This window comes from Gossypium arboreum, chromosome 1 (assembly GCF_025698485.1).
Source record: "Gossypium arboreum isolate Shixiya-1 chromosome 1, ASM2569848v2, whole genome shotgun sequence".
In the NCBI taxonomy this organism is placed as follows: Eukaryota; Viridiplantae; Streptophyta; class Magnoliopsida; order Malvales; family Malvaceae; genus Gossypium; species Gossypium arboreum.
The window spans coordinates 12,987,672-13,003,218 of NC_069070.1; the positions used below are offsets into that span (position 1 = coordinate 12,987,672).

Consider the following 15,547-nt stretch of genomic DNA (forward strand, 5'->3'; position numbering starts at 1 on the left):
TCTTTACATGCTTTATTAGATACTGGAGCTACCATCAGTAACTGTAGAGAAAATGCCATTCCTGGAGAAAAATGAGAATTAATGAAAAACCCAATTAGAGCCATAGGAATAGATGGTAAAGAAACCATAATTCAATTTAAGGCTAGAAATATACCAATTTTGCATAAATAATGTAAAATTTGTACTTCCTAAAATATTGTGTTTTGCTGAAATGCATGGAGACATGTTATTAGGAAATAATTTTATATATCATCATTTACCATTCTCTATTGATAAAAACTTAGTAATATTGTGAGCAGAAAAAATTTCTGTAGAAATATCTTTAGTAAAAATCATAAATTTGCGTGTGATAAAGGATTTACACCAATAAGAAAAGAACAAATTAAACAACCTAAAACAAGTCATTGGTTGTTTAAAATTTTAGAAGATAATTTTAGTGAAGAACTATTAAAATTATGGTAAAATAATCCTAGATATTGTGAAATAAAATTAGAAAATCCTAATAAAATTATTAGAGTTAAACCTATGATCTATACTAAACAAGATATAGATGAATTTGATACACAAATCAAAGAATTATTAGAAAAATGATTAATAGAAAAACTAGTAGTCACATTCTAGTCCAGCTTTTATGGTAAAAAACCATGCTGAAATAAAAAGGGGAAAAGGTAGGATGGTAATTAATTATAAAAGATTAAACCAAAATATTATTTTTGATGGATATTTTATCTCAAGAAAAGATGTTTAAATTAATTAAGCTAAACAAGCAAAATATTTTAGTAAATTTAACTGTAAATCAGGATTTTGACAAATAATACTAACGGAAGAATCTAAGCCTTTAACAGCCTTTAGTGCACCTAATAGTCATTATCAATGAAGAGTAATGTCATTTGGGTTATGTAATGCACCTCAAATCTTTCAAAGATGGATGGATTCTATATTTAATAAATATAAAAGATTTTATGTTGTTTATATAGATGATATTTTAATACTTTCATAAACATTAGAAAAACATAGAAAACATTTAAATATTATTTCTCAAAAACATGGAATTATTTTGAGTCCTAAGAAAATAGAATTAGAAAAAACAAAATAGAATTTTTAGCATTAAATTTATTAGCAGATGGTCTTAAACTACAAGATCATATTATAGTAAAATAAAAAATTTCCTGAAAATATTGAAGATAAAAACAACTTCAACAATTTTAGGAATAGTCAATTATGGAAGAAATTTCTTTCTTAACTTATCTCAAAAATAGGTAAGCTATATGAAAAGTTAAAAAGGATAAACCTTTTAATTGGTCTAAAAAATTCAGAAATTATAAAAATTTAAAATCGAAATAAATTATACTCCAAAAGTTTATTTACCTAAATAAGGTGATAAATTAATTTTAGAAATAGATGCATCACAAAATTATTGGGGATGTATTTTAAAAGCTAAAACAGTAAATAATGAATAATTAGTATGTGGATATAGTTCAGGAAAATTTAAACCAAATGAAATCAATTATGTTATATATGAAAAGAATTATTAGCAATAAGGAAATGAATAAAAACTTTTCTAATATATTTAACAACTGAAAAATTTATCATAAAAACTGATAATCAGACAGTTAAACAATTCTTAACTAACAAAAGTTTGGAAACAGCACCTAGAAGAATTAGATGGTATAATAAATTATGTACTTTTAATTTTAAAGTTTTATATGTAAAAGGCACTGATAATATTATTACTGACTATCTTAGTAGGCCTTATGGATAGAGATAAAAAATCTCTAGAACAAGTTGGAGAATGGATCATAATACATAAAAAACCCAACAAAGGAAAATTAATAACTCCTAATCAATGATTTATTAAGACATCTCCACAGCCATCATTCTATTCTAACCAAGAATATTATATTCCCTATCCAATGGTAAGACCACCACTTGGATCTCAATTATTTTCTACACCAAGTATGGTAAGCCAATACCCTTGGTCCCAAGTTCAAATTCGATATTTCATCAAAGGAGCAGAAAATTTGTTAAAACAACAACAAATTCCAGAAATAAAAGATTTTTATAATCCAGGATTATCAAGTGAAATTTATAATTTTATCAATGAAATATGGAAAACCCATATTTTAAAACAAAGAGCAAATTTTAGAAGAACTCTTACAAAATTTTCACAATTCTTAGTTGAAAAACAACTACAAAAAATGAAGCTCATGAATTATTATTAAAATCTATTTTATATAGAGATTGGGAAGAGCTTGATATAGAATATATGGATATTAAGGAGATAAACAATCTTCTTGATATATTTTGATATTTTATTCATAAAGGAACAAATAGTCCTATTATGAATAAAGTATTTAGAATATGTTTATATAATAAAGTCGAAAAATTTTACCAATAAAAATTTTTGCAAAAATAAATAGAGTTATTTGCAATAAGCAAACTCAATTTCAAAAGACTTTTTCGAATACTATAAAGTTTAGACTTAATTACAAACCATTTGATATAAACAATATTGAATGGGGTTTTGTTAAAGAAATAATTGTTCAAAATTTTTCTTTTAATTTATTAAAAGATTTTCCTGCAATTATTAAGTCTATATTATCAAAAATAGTAAATCAAGACGATTTCTATTATTATTTCTATATCCAAATGAGTAGCCTTATTGGTATTGCTGAAAAAGAAAGATTTTATTAGTCATGTCAAATTTGGATTATTTAAAGAATGACTGGAAGTCCCAAGTTATCAGCTGTCAAAGAAGACAAAGAACACTTGACAAAAAATATTGATAAGTGTTATAATAATTTTAATTATTACCAGATCCAAACAGGGATTGATTTAATAACAACAGCTCAGCATGTACTTCAACATTAGAGTTATAAACTTTGGACTGATGGAAGAAGGATAGTGGCTGACGAGACTGGAAATATCCAAAAAAATAGAGATGAAGAATCTTTAAAGTTGTTAAAAAAGATAACTGATATAGAGATTGATGATTTTTCATCGCACATAATCGATGAAATCAGAAACACGTAGGAGACTTGGAATTCACCAAGACTGTAACCAAAATCATTACACCTAGATGAAATAGAGACTTGGAATCTCAACAATATCCAAGAAGGATAAAGATAAAATAGCTAGCCATGTAGGAAAACAAGAAGAAATTCAAGATAGGTGGTAACTTAAAAAGTAAGGCATCTATATACAAACAAAGATGCGATGTGACAAATGCCAGGATACGTGGAAGCCACAATAAATTCATTCTTATCAGAAACACTGTGCGAGATTGAATAAAAATTAAATAGTTTAGGAATTTTGCAATAAATAGCAATGTATGAAGCCTAAACAAAGCATCGAAAAATAATTTAGAATTCTTCTATCTTACTTTTAGAATTCTCTCTTTGTAAACATTCTCTCTTTGTAAAAACCATCCTTTATTTTTAATATAATTATCTTCCGCGTGAAGTTATCAATTTCTAATTTAGAGTGGCTAAATGAAAAAAAAATTAAGATGATTAAAATAGAAATATCCCATATTTAGAATGATTAATGGAATAATTTTACCCTAAAAATACCCGCAGCAACATTGTAGAGAGAGAAGTGTTTAGGAAGATGAATCAATATATTGAGAATGGTGAGCTGGTAAACCCCCCAAAAAGCAAAGCATAATTAGTGGACCCCAAACGTAATTACAAAATTTTGCTAATGATCCATTTATCTGTGTGTATCAAATCTCACAATCAACACAAATAATCTTTCTTTGTGCTTTCATTTTTCCTGGCAGATATTTTGGAAGTCAAGGAGATCCCTAGCACTTAATGACGTTTAAATGTCATTATTTATGCACGAATTAAACAAAAGCATGGAGGCAAGTCAAAAGAAAGTCGAGTCAACGAGCACAAAAAAGTCAAGAGGTCAACCACTAGAGTCGAATCATTGAACTGCAGTATATACTTTAGTTTCAATATCACACGTTACGCAACTGGTTATGGGTAGATTTTAATTTAATAAATAAAAAAGTAACCAATTTTTTAAAGTTGAATTCAAAGTATTTATATATAAAAAATAAAATATAATTCAAATGTAAATGTAAATGTAAATGTAGTAATCTAATAAACAAAAAATACTAAGAGAAAATAAAAATCTAATCATTGTATTTAGAATCTTTTCTAAGGTTTTCTATTGTTAAAGTCATTATAATCAAATCACATTATACTTTGTTTGATGTTTTTATAATAAAATAATTAAAATATTAGTCATTATATTATATCAATATTAATTTAATTTAATTTCAAATATAAATAAATATTTAAAGAATAATATCAATAAAAGTAAATATGTAATCAGTCTATATTAATTTTTCTATATGCATTTATAGGTAAATTATTTAAAATATGAATATCATAATATTTTAAAATAAAATTTATTGCTTAATTTGGTGTAATAATCTCAAAAATAAATAATTGTAAGTTCATTTTAAATTTTAAATTTTAATATAAATATATATTCTCAATTGGGTATTTATATAAATATAAATATATTTTACTATGTTAATAAGCTTTACTATTTTGAATATAGGGAAAAGGTAAGCCCGCATTGATTTTCAACAAATTGGAATGTCTAAAAGAACTCTAACCCATATAAAGGTAAGCAAGCCCCATAGATCTTGGCTTGAAGCTCACCTTTGAGCAAGGTCAATGATAATATTCGATATCTATGTACTACGCATATACGGGCATGGATATTCTAAAAATACTCGGGAAAAAAAAATCTTAGAAAAATCGAACTACCTGTATCGAACACATCTATATCTCACACTTACATCCAAGTCATCCAAGTGACAAAGTTGCTTTCGCTTTCCTACGAGTCTCCAGCATATAAAGCATGCATGCAACACGAAGCAGAGCGAATTGACACCCAACAAAATGGGAACCATGAATTAATGATATAAAATACATTTAAAAAAAAATCTTTTGATGTAATGAACACATGGCAATATGTGGGTTCAGTTTAGTACCGGCTAGGTTTTCCTTGATAATCAAAAACTGCTCACTGACAAATTCCTCTTTCAGAACAAGTTGCAAGATTTCAGATCCAAGGCAAAATGAGGATCAAGAATCGGATCAAAATGAGCTAAAAGGAAGAAGTTGTGTACTCATCGGACTGAAACGCTGAGAGCTATGAAGACGGAACATCTACCTCTTGTGCAGTCCAATTTGTAGATCAGAAGATATGGAAATGAGAAGTGGTAAAGAGTAATGCCATACAGCTTTAAAAACTCGTTTCTGATGAGCTCTTATCGACTGGGATGGCCTCCGGGCATTGTACCTAATATCAAATATGTGGATAACAGGGTCTGCTGAACCAGATGAGAGGTATAAACCATCAGGAGACCAAGCTTGATTTATCAAAGCTGATTGTGAGTCACTACTTTCTTGTTTCCACCCAAAAGAATGCAGTTCGGTATGCCTCAATCTAATATCATAGAGCCGAAGCTGCCTCTCGTGGGCCCTGAAAAAAGGGTACATCTCATTGTCCAAAAATTCAAAATTAAGATAAAGTTCAAAACTTCTTGTGATACATATAGCGTTCATCACAAGTTACACCAAAAGGCAACAATCTAAGGGGCAAAACTGAAAACTACACAATTGCCCTATGTTACTTGGACTTGGATATGAAAGTCAGATAAGGATATGTGCCTGACATATGTACGCTCGACCTTTTCGAAGTTTTTTTCATGTATTTAAAGGGTCCTTGAAGGGTTATATCCATAAGCTCATGCCTGCACATGTGTCGGGAAAGGGTGTCCAATACAGGTACTTTAAGAAAAAATACTGAGTCTGAGCAACACAGCAATCGCCAACCCGTTTCTCTTGAACTAGGATACAGAGCTAACATGACAGGAGCAATAGAAGACCCGAAATTGCTACCATACTAAACATATCTAAAAATCATATCTTAACAATGCCACCTAAAATGGAAAGTGATGTACAATATACACCTGAATCAACTAGTTACTCAAAAAAGAAGAAAAAAAAATCTACTAGTTAGGTAAAAGCCTGGTTATATATAATTCACTAGAATCCTGGAACAGATGCAATTAAAACAATGTTCAGATGTTTGCTGCAAAAATGCTATATATTAAAAAATGCAGTAGGTAAGCTAGAAATGTAAAAGGTAAATAGCCATCACAGATTGAATAAGTTTACTGGTTGAGAAATAGACGTTACTTACCCAGTTTGAACCATGAATAGGTTGAAGTCACAAGGGTTTGGTAGAACACTCATGCATTTACTTTCTATTTGGTGCTTGTAGTCTGCTCTTCCAACATGCACATCGAACCCAATAATTCTTTTGTCCGCCCCAGCTGACAATATAACATTTTTTTGCTGCATCCCTGCAACTCCCATGACAGCAGAAGAATGCAGATTCCGATGTAAGGATTTTGGCTTCCATATATCCTCATCTTTCTCATTCCAAAGCACCACTGCATGATCGCTACCCCCAGTGACAAAACAGTTTTTTTCCCAGGGCATGAAAATTATGCTGTTAATGATACCTTTAACATGAGGCTTATCCTCTAAGTAAGTTAGACGGCCTCTCTGTCATTGCACAAACAAGCAAAAGGAGAGTTTAGTTTACATAATGATGCCTTCTATGATGGGAATTAATTCTTCCAAGAAAAAAATTACAGAGGACTTGGCATTTTCAGAGCCTCCACACATCACAATTATGACCATTGCACTTACCCCTTGTGTTTTGTTCAGATTTAGTATTGATATCTGAGAATCCCCAGCATCCGCAGTGTATACACAAAAAAGGCTGTTTCCATATGGATGCCAAGCAATATCTTCTGGCCACCTTCTCTCCCCTGAGGATCCACAGTCTGTGCTACTAAGAAAAGAGGCCGATGACCTAAAGTTCAAGGGTTAAAAAAAGAACAAGAAACTGATATAGATGTTTTCATTGGAAAACAATATCAAAGAAGGAAGAGGAATTAGAGTTTTACATTTATTTAATTTCTTTAGGAGTTTTAGTTTTACTAGGTTTTTATAAACTTTAAATTAAGAATTCTATTAGAACTTTAAATTAAGAATTCTACCAGGACTTCAAATTAGGAATTAGATTAGGACTCTCCCTTTGTAATTAACAGCCTATAAAAAGGCTGCCAATATGAAATAAAGGAAGCAGTTTATTTTTATCACAAACGTTAGTTTGAGAAGGGGGTTCAGTCAAGGACGAATCTGCCTTTTGAGTAACCATAGGTCGAAGCAAGAATTCTTTCTCGTCTAGACCTGTGACTAGATCCTACGCCAAGGCGCATAACAACTTGGTATCAGATCCAACTGTCATGGGTGATGAAAAAACTTTGACAGCCAAGCTGGAGGCATTCATGGAACAAATGGCTACAAGGCAACAAGCATTAGAGGAGCAGGTGACGATGTTATCTCTTTCGGTCCAAAAGACAACGAAAGGGGATTCAGAAAAAAATAATGAAGAACAAGGCAGCAGTGGAGGCAAGAAAAGAAATTCAGATTCGCAACACGGTTGGGGCATGGTGCCACGACACTCTAAGATGGAATTTCCCACTTATGATGGGGTTAGAGATCCTTTAAGATGGTTAAAAAGATGCGAAAAACTTTTTAGCAATCAACAGACCAACGAAGAAGAAAAAGTCAGCCTAATTTCATTTCATCTTTTAGGAGAGGCACAATTATGGTTTGATCAAATCGAAGAAGAGGAGGCAAATTTGGACTGGGAACGCTTCAGAGAGTGTTGTCATGTCAGGTTTGGGCCACCTATGAGTAATAACCCCTTGGGGGAACTTGTAAACTTGAGACAAACTGGGACGGTAGAAGAATATCAACGCCAATTTCAATCACTACTTGCTAGGACTACTGATCTTAAACCTCGACAACAAGTAAACCTTTTTACTGCTGGATTGGTAGAGGAACTTAGAATTGATATTGAGATGCAACAACCGGGAAACCTTGGAGTTGCAATGAATATGGATCGATCTTTGGAACGTAAACAAAAAGTCTCTTCCAAGATGTTATCTCAAACCAATCTAAACTGGTCAACTTCCCAAAATGCTGGTAGCACTTCAATTATTCCAACAAATAAGAGCTTTGCAAAAGAAGGGGGACAAACAACGAAACCAATGGGGAATAACAGCAAAATAGGTTCTTCCGCAGCATTTATCAAGAGATTGACACGAGCAGAAATGGCGGAAAGATGGGCTAAGGGATTGTGTTATAATTGTGACGAGTCTTACTCCATGGGACACAGATGCAAAAGGCTATTTTGGATAGAAGTACCAGATATTGAAGATGAGCAAGATGATGAGGTAGATGATCTTGAAATTTCTTTACATGCCATTAGAGGAACTTGCAATTCATCTACTATGCAACTAACAACAAAGGTGTCAGGAAAAACAGTGTTAGTTCTAGTTGATTCGGGCAGTACACATAACTTTCTACGTGAAGGTCTAGTGCCAAGATTGGGACTGAAAAAACAAAAGAAATCTGGGCTGCAAGTATGTGTGGCAAATGGAGAACGGGTTCCTAGCATAGGCATTTGTAAAACAGTACAGTTCGTTGTGGCCAATGACAACTTTCAAGCCGACTTTTATACAATACCATTAGAAGGGTTTGATATGATTTTGGGGGTTAAATGGTTATGTACCCTTGGTCCAATTTTATGGGATTTCAGCTCCCTAACTATGCAATTTGCAGTAAACAAAAAGAAGATACTATGGCAAGGGCAACACCCAGAAGAAGTTCCACGACTTAGTTTGATACAAGGACAAGATTTAACTAATATAGTATTGGATAAACTCCTGGTAGAATTTGTTCACTTATTCCAAGAACCGTCTGGGTTACCTCCTAACCGCAAATGTAACCATCGTATAACTCTTAAACCAGGAACGGGACCCATTGTAGTCAGGCCTTATCGGTATCCACATTTTCAAAAGGATGAAATTGAGAAGCAGTGTGATCAAATGTTACAACAAGGAATCATTCGACCCAGTAGATCACCATTCTCTTCTCTTGTACTCTTGGTAAAGAAACATGACGGGTCATGGCGTTTTTGCATTGATTATCGAGAGCTTAATGCTTGCACTGTTAAAGACAAATATCCGATTCCTGTAGTTGATGAATTGTTGGACGAACTTCATGGGGCATAATATTTTACAAAATTGGATTTATGGTCAAGATATTTTCAAATTAGAATGGCAACTACAGATGTGGAAAAAGATAGCCTTCCGAACCCACCATGGACACTTTGAATTTCTTGTCATGCCATTCGGGCTTACCAATGCCCCTTCCACATATCAAAGTTTGATGAATGACATTTTTCGCCCTTACTTACGTAAGTTTGTTTTAGTCTTCTTTGATGACATTAATTTATAGCAAAACATGAATTGAACACATGCATCATGTAAGATTAGTTTTTGAACTCTTACGGGATAACATGTTGTTCTTAAAGAAATCCAAGTGTTTCTTTGGAGAGTCTCAGGTAACCTACCTCGGTCATGTCATCTATGGTAAAGGAGTCGAGGTTGATCACACTAAATCAAAGATGTCATCGATTGGCCAACTCCAAAAACTACCAAGGCTCTACGAGGCTTTCTTGGGCTGGGAGGATATTACAGAAAATTCATCAAGAATTATGGACAAGTGGCTGCACCCTTAACATCTCTTCTAAAGAAAAATGCTTTCACCTGGACTAAGGAAGTTATGTTGCTTTCACCCAATTAAAAACTTCTCTTTCAGCAGCCCCAGTCTTGCAATTACCCAACTTTGAGGAGGAATTTGTGGTAGAATGTGATGCTTCGGACAGCGGGTTTGGAGCCATACTGCAACAAAAGGGACACCCCATTGCCTTTTTCAGTTGCAAGATTGCAGATCGACACTCAAGTTGGCTGCCTACGAACGTGAATTAATTGGTTTGGCAAAGGCAGTGACTCATTGGCGGCCCTATCTTTGGGGAAGGCACTTCCTCATCCGTACTGATCACTTCAGTATTAAATACTTGTTAGACCAACAACTTATGACATCCCCACAACAGCATTGGGTTAGCAAGTTAATGGGGTTTGATTTCCGAGTGGAGTATAAAGCAGGAAAGTTGACTAGTGCTGCAGATGCTTTATCTAGAAAAAACGAAGACTTACCACACTTCATGACTGTTTCATTCCCTTAAGTTGAAATTCTTAAATCCATCAGACAAGAAATAGAAGCTTCCCTATAATTATCACAACTCCAACAACGAATTCTACAAGGAAAATTGGGGTCCGATTGGGTCGCACAAGATGGGTTGATTTTCTTCAAAGGGAGGTTGTACCTTTTACCTACCTCACCAATTATTCCCACTATTATTTCCTCTATACATGCTATGGCACATGAAGGGGAATTGAAAACATTGCATCGTCTTAGTCAAGATTTTTTTTGGAAAGGAATGAAGCTTGCAACCTCAGAATTTGTGCAACATTGTTTAGTATGCCAACGCCACAAATGGAAAAATTTACAGCCCACAAGTTTACTTCAACCTCTTCCAATACCACAACACGTTTGGGCTGATATCTCTATGGATTTCGTGGAGGGTCTACCCAAAGTAAAAGGGAAATCTATACTTATGGTGGTTGTGGATAGACTCTCAAAGTACGCTCATTTTTTACCTTTGTCCCATCCGTTTATTGCTATATCTGTTGCTACCGTCTTCCTTGCAGAGGTATTTCGACTTCATGGCTTGCCGGAATCAATAGTTTCGGACCGTGATAAAGTTTTCCTCAGCCTGTTTTTGAAGGAATTATTTCGTCAAAGTGGTTCTAAGCTCGCTTTTTCTTCAGCATACCACCCCCAATCTGATGGTCAGACAGAGGTAGTTAACCGAACAATAGAAATGTACCTACGATGCCTCTCTAGTTATCGTCCACGACAGTGGGTCGATTGGGCTCCATGGGCTGAGTATTGCTACAACACCTCATATCACACTGCCCTAAAAGCCACCCCTTTCCAATTAGTATACGGTAGGGATCCCCCTCGACGTCTCTCCTATTCAGCTGGTTCTACAAGGCTTGAAGCTGTGGATAAGGCTCTACAAGATAGGGATGCACTTTTACAAAATGCTCGGGAAAGACTCTTGCAAGCTCAACAACGAATGAAGAACACTTATGATTTGGGGCACAGAAAGTTGAATTTTAAAGTCGGGGATTGGGTTTGGTTACGGCTTCGACAATATCGACAATTGACGATAACTAAACAGAAGCATCACAAGTTGTTGCCAAAATATTTTGGTCTTTTTAAGGTCTTGAACAAAATAGGAACAGTGGCCTATCAGCTTGAATTACCTACAGGCAGCAGAATACATGATGTATTCCATGTTTCTTTCTTCAAAGAATACAAAGGACCTCAACCAGATGCGGTAGGAGACTTGCCCTTTGTATATGATGGCAAGGCTTTGCATACTCCACAAGCTATTCTTAATACCAGACTTAATCGAGGTCGACGGGAACTATTACTGCAATGGGCAAGATGTCCTCAAGAAGATGCCACTTGGGAACCAATTTATAGTTTTCGAGTAGCTTATCCTGAATTTGAGCTTGAGGACAAGCTCAACTCTGAGAAGGGGAGTAATGATATAGATGCTTTCATTGGAAAACAATATCAAAGAAGGAAGAGGAATTAGAGTTTTACATTTATTTAATTTCTTTAGGAGTTTTAGTTTTACTAGGTTTTTATAAACTTCAAATTAGGAATTCTATTAGAACTTTAAATTAAGAATTCTATTAGGACTTCAAATTAGGAATTAGATTAGGACTCCCGCTTTGTAATTAACAGCCTATAAAAAGGCTGCCAATATGAAATAAAGGAAGCAGTTTATTTTTATCACAAACGTTAGTTTGAGAAGGGGGTTCAGTCAAGGACGAATCTGCCTTTTGAGTAACCATAGGTCGAAGCAAGAATTCTTTCTCGTCTAGACCTGTGACTAGATCCTACGCCAAGGCACATAACAGAAACCTTTACAACTTGATTGACAGAAAGGGAGAAAAGACATGGTTCTGAATACTGCCAAGTAATACACAAATTTGCACTAAGCAACAATCACAACCTACTTTGACCCATCTCATCTTTAACAATGTTCTTGTAAATTCCATCCAAACAAAAGTACAAACAATGAAACGACATGAAACCCATGATGCTGCCTTAATCAAACTAGAACATGCATGAGAGAGAAAAAGGTTCAACGTTAAGAGATCACAAAACATACAAGTGAAAAACTTAAGAAGTGCTCAGAATAAAACCACTCCGATATTGCATTTTCTGTAGTGAGCCAGAAATTAAACCACACGTTTCAAAATAGTGCAGATAATCAAATTTTAACTTTTGACATCAACTGCTTCTTGCTATACCTAACACAATTAAACCTTAATCAACAAAATTTTGGCCAACCATGTATATCATTTTTCCTTCATTACTCATGTCTAAGCACATTAATCTTATCTTTATTGCTAAGTTTCTAAACAGACTTGCAAGGATCTTCTACACCACAAAATTGTCAAATTCCAGCAAGACAACCCTCCCCCTTTCTTTTCTAAAATTGCAGAATGAATGTCAGTTAAACAGCTCTAGGATTCTCTAAATTAGCTTTCTGCAAAAAGAATGTTCTTACACATCTATCACATGCGTCATATTCATAGTTCAGCATGGTGGCATATATCCTTATCAACTTCATACTATTATATTATTAGAAGCTCAATTATATAAAATTTTGCCTTGCAAATAGCAGCTCCAAACAAAAAAGAAACTGAACTTACCCTCTAGCCTGTATTTGCCACAAATTGACTAATCCATCCAAAGCACTGCAAATGATCCAAAACAGTAGCAGCAATGAGATCCTATAGAACATAAAGTAACTATAGAAATTGACATGCTAAATAGTTCAAACAATGAGTTACAAGGGGCCTTCCATCATGCCACCAAATGCAAATTCTCACATGATCAACGGCATAAGCTCCTCTTCACTTATCAAAGAGCATACCTGGTCACGAAGAGCTGGTCATTCACTGGACACACAGACAGACTTCTCAGCTTTCTTTTGTGCTGACTAGATATGTGATTGCTTGAGTACGAGCCAATTGTGGTCGGTGTCGAGCTGCTTCGTACCAAGGGAATCAACTCTTTGTGCTCTCTTTGTTCTGATACAATAGAAAATTTGAAAGGTTCATGTAATTCATCATGAAAAATAAGTAAATAACTCAGTTAGTGGTGATAATCATACCAAACTTCCTTTTAGCCCCTCTATCTTTCTTCTCAACAACCTCGGCATTGGAAGAATTTCTATGACATGTCTCAGCTTTTACTTTTACAGCTCTACTAGAGGCAGCATTTGCTTCAAGACCAATGGTAGTCTTTGCACTTGAACCTGCCGGTTTTATGGGTTGTGAAAACTTCGGATTGACAGAAGGGATTACAAGTTCAGTTCTTGGCTGCTGCTTTGTTTTAGAACCTCCATTTATACATTCGGGACTTATTGATTTCTGCTCCACCTTCACACTTTTAGTTGCCAGAGAAGCATTAGAAAATGCTGTATTATGTCGTCCTCGAAGGCGAGCCAATTTAGATTGTGAATCTTGCAGCCTCTTCTCTGCTTGATCAAGCTATGTATCAAATAAGCAGGAAGAACAAAAGAATCAAACAATGCGATTCGAATGAATGTGAAAGCCAAAGCTCAAACCTAGACTAAAACAAACCATCATATCAATACACTTTTTTAACAATATAAACAATTTTATTAGCATGCATTTGATTCGCCAATAGTGTACCTCTAGAACAACCTGATAACCCATATATCAATTAACAAAACAAGTGAAAGCAAAAGATTGTTCTAAAAAGTGGGTAATTTTATTGCTTCATGAGATTAAAAGATTGGGTTTTTCTTTTACACTTAAATACCACTTACTTGAACTTGTTATTCTCCAAAGATAGGCATTAAAAGCGAAATATTACAGTGAAAGAGGTGAAAAGAAGAAAATTTCTCAAATGAAAATATACAGATTTTTACAATAAAAATCCCTCAATCGGTGAAAAAGCGAAAAACCCAACAATAGAAAGAAAAAAAGAAGGAAGATATTCATGAGAAAAGGGGGAAAGGGTGGAAGAACCTGAGATTTGTAATAGGAGATACGTTGGCCAAGGTGTTCTACTTCTTTGGTGCGATGCTCGATCAAAGCCACCAATGCTTCTTCTTGCTCAGCTATGGAGTTATCGTCTTCTCCATTGGCTGTTTCTTCTTCTTCAACTGCTTCTTCCTTTATTTTCTTCGAAATCGTTGAACCCGCGCTCATTTCTTCTCCAGTTTTTCTCTTTTAGGCCACTCTTTCTCGGTTTTCTCCACCGCAAAGACATCGCCTTCTACATGATCATGTTAATTTTGTTTTTATATTTTTTATAATTAAATTTTAATTGCAAAAATTAGTATTCTAATCTAACCCAATGTAAGTCCAACCGCTGCCTTTAAAGTGGTTTATGTATAATGTACATGATTATGTAAGCCTAACCATTGAGAGTTTGGATAGACTTAGTTTACGATTTAACTTTTAGTATATTGAATTTTTTATTTTTTTCGTCTTAATTTGAAATTTAAAATATCAATTCCTTCTATTTTTCGGTTCATTTTATAACTTTTTTTTAAAGAAAATTATTAGACAATTTTGGCCAATGAAAAAATATCACATGACATGTTTTGACCAATAAAAAGTCACATAGCAATTAAATTTATTTAAAATAAAATATTAAATTAAAATTAAAATTATAAAAAATTATAATATTTAATATTTAATTATAAAAATTACTCTTGACTTTGATTGATCATTGACCAACATTGACCCACCATGTAACACTATTAGAACACGCCACGTGTCCTTTTGTTAAATATTATACATTATATTGATTAAAATATAAATAAAATTATTTATAATTTTAAAAATAAAATAATTTTTATAAAATTCTAAAATATATCGTTTTAAATTTTAAAAGTCAAAATAATATATTTTCAAAATTTCAATTTTATAACATTTTTCAATTTTATATATTATTTTCACTTTTAAAATTTATAATTATATATTTTAGAATTTTATAAAAATTATTTTAATTTTTTAAAAATTATATATATTATACATGATTCTTTTACATTTCTAATCGATATAATATATATTATTAAAAATAAAACAAATGATAACGTAGTGTGTTCTAATAGCACTATGTGACTGGTCAACGCTGATTAATAGTTGGTTAAAGTTAAAAATGCTTTTAATATTTAAATATTTAATATAATAATTTTTATTTTTTATTTAAATTTTATAACACTCCTTACCTGACCCGATTACTGAGTCCGAGCTACAAGATGCTATATTTATTATCGGAGCAACTATAGCAAATTTTAATATTTTAACCATTTCAGCATACTTACTAGAATAAATCACATTTCAATTTGATGCAAAATTAATTCTAGGTCATATATGAGCTTATGAAAGCTCTTTTACAAACCC

At 33.2% G+C, this 15,547-nt stretch overlaps 1 protein-coding gene across 3 annotated transcripts; it reads right to left on the minus strand.

Annotated features, from left to right (window-relative positions):
• LOC108486464 (uncharacterized) lies at positions 1-14,544 on the minus strand. 3 transcript variants are annotated; one of them, XM_017790525.2, is made up of 8 exons: positions 14,162-14,543; positions 13,279-13,657; positions 13,039-13,195; positions 12,815-12,859; positions 6,747-6,912; positions 6,557-6,599; positions 6,232-6,484; positions 4,770-5,508 (listed from the first exon to the last, which is right to left on the minus strand). In XM_017790525.2, exons 1-8 carry the CDS (start codon positions 14,342-14,344, stop codon positions 5,193-5,195), a joined length of 1,542 nt encoding a protein of 513 aa, XP_017646014.1. In that variant the 5' UTR covers positions 14,345-14,543; the 3' UTR covers positions 4,770-5,192. The 3 variants fall into 3 exon arrangements, with proteins under 3 accessions (XP_052883372.1, XP_017646014.1, XP_017646012.1); XM_053027412.1 differs by lacking the exon at positions 4,770-5,508 and adding an exon at positions 1-61 and having other exon boundaries at positions 6,232-6,599; positions 14,162-14,537; XM_017790523.2 differs by having other exon boundaries at positions 6,232-6,599; positions 14,162-14,544.
• Positions 14,545-15,547: the final 1,003 nt, after the last annotated feature.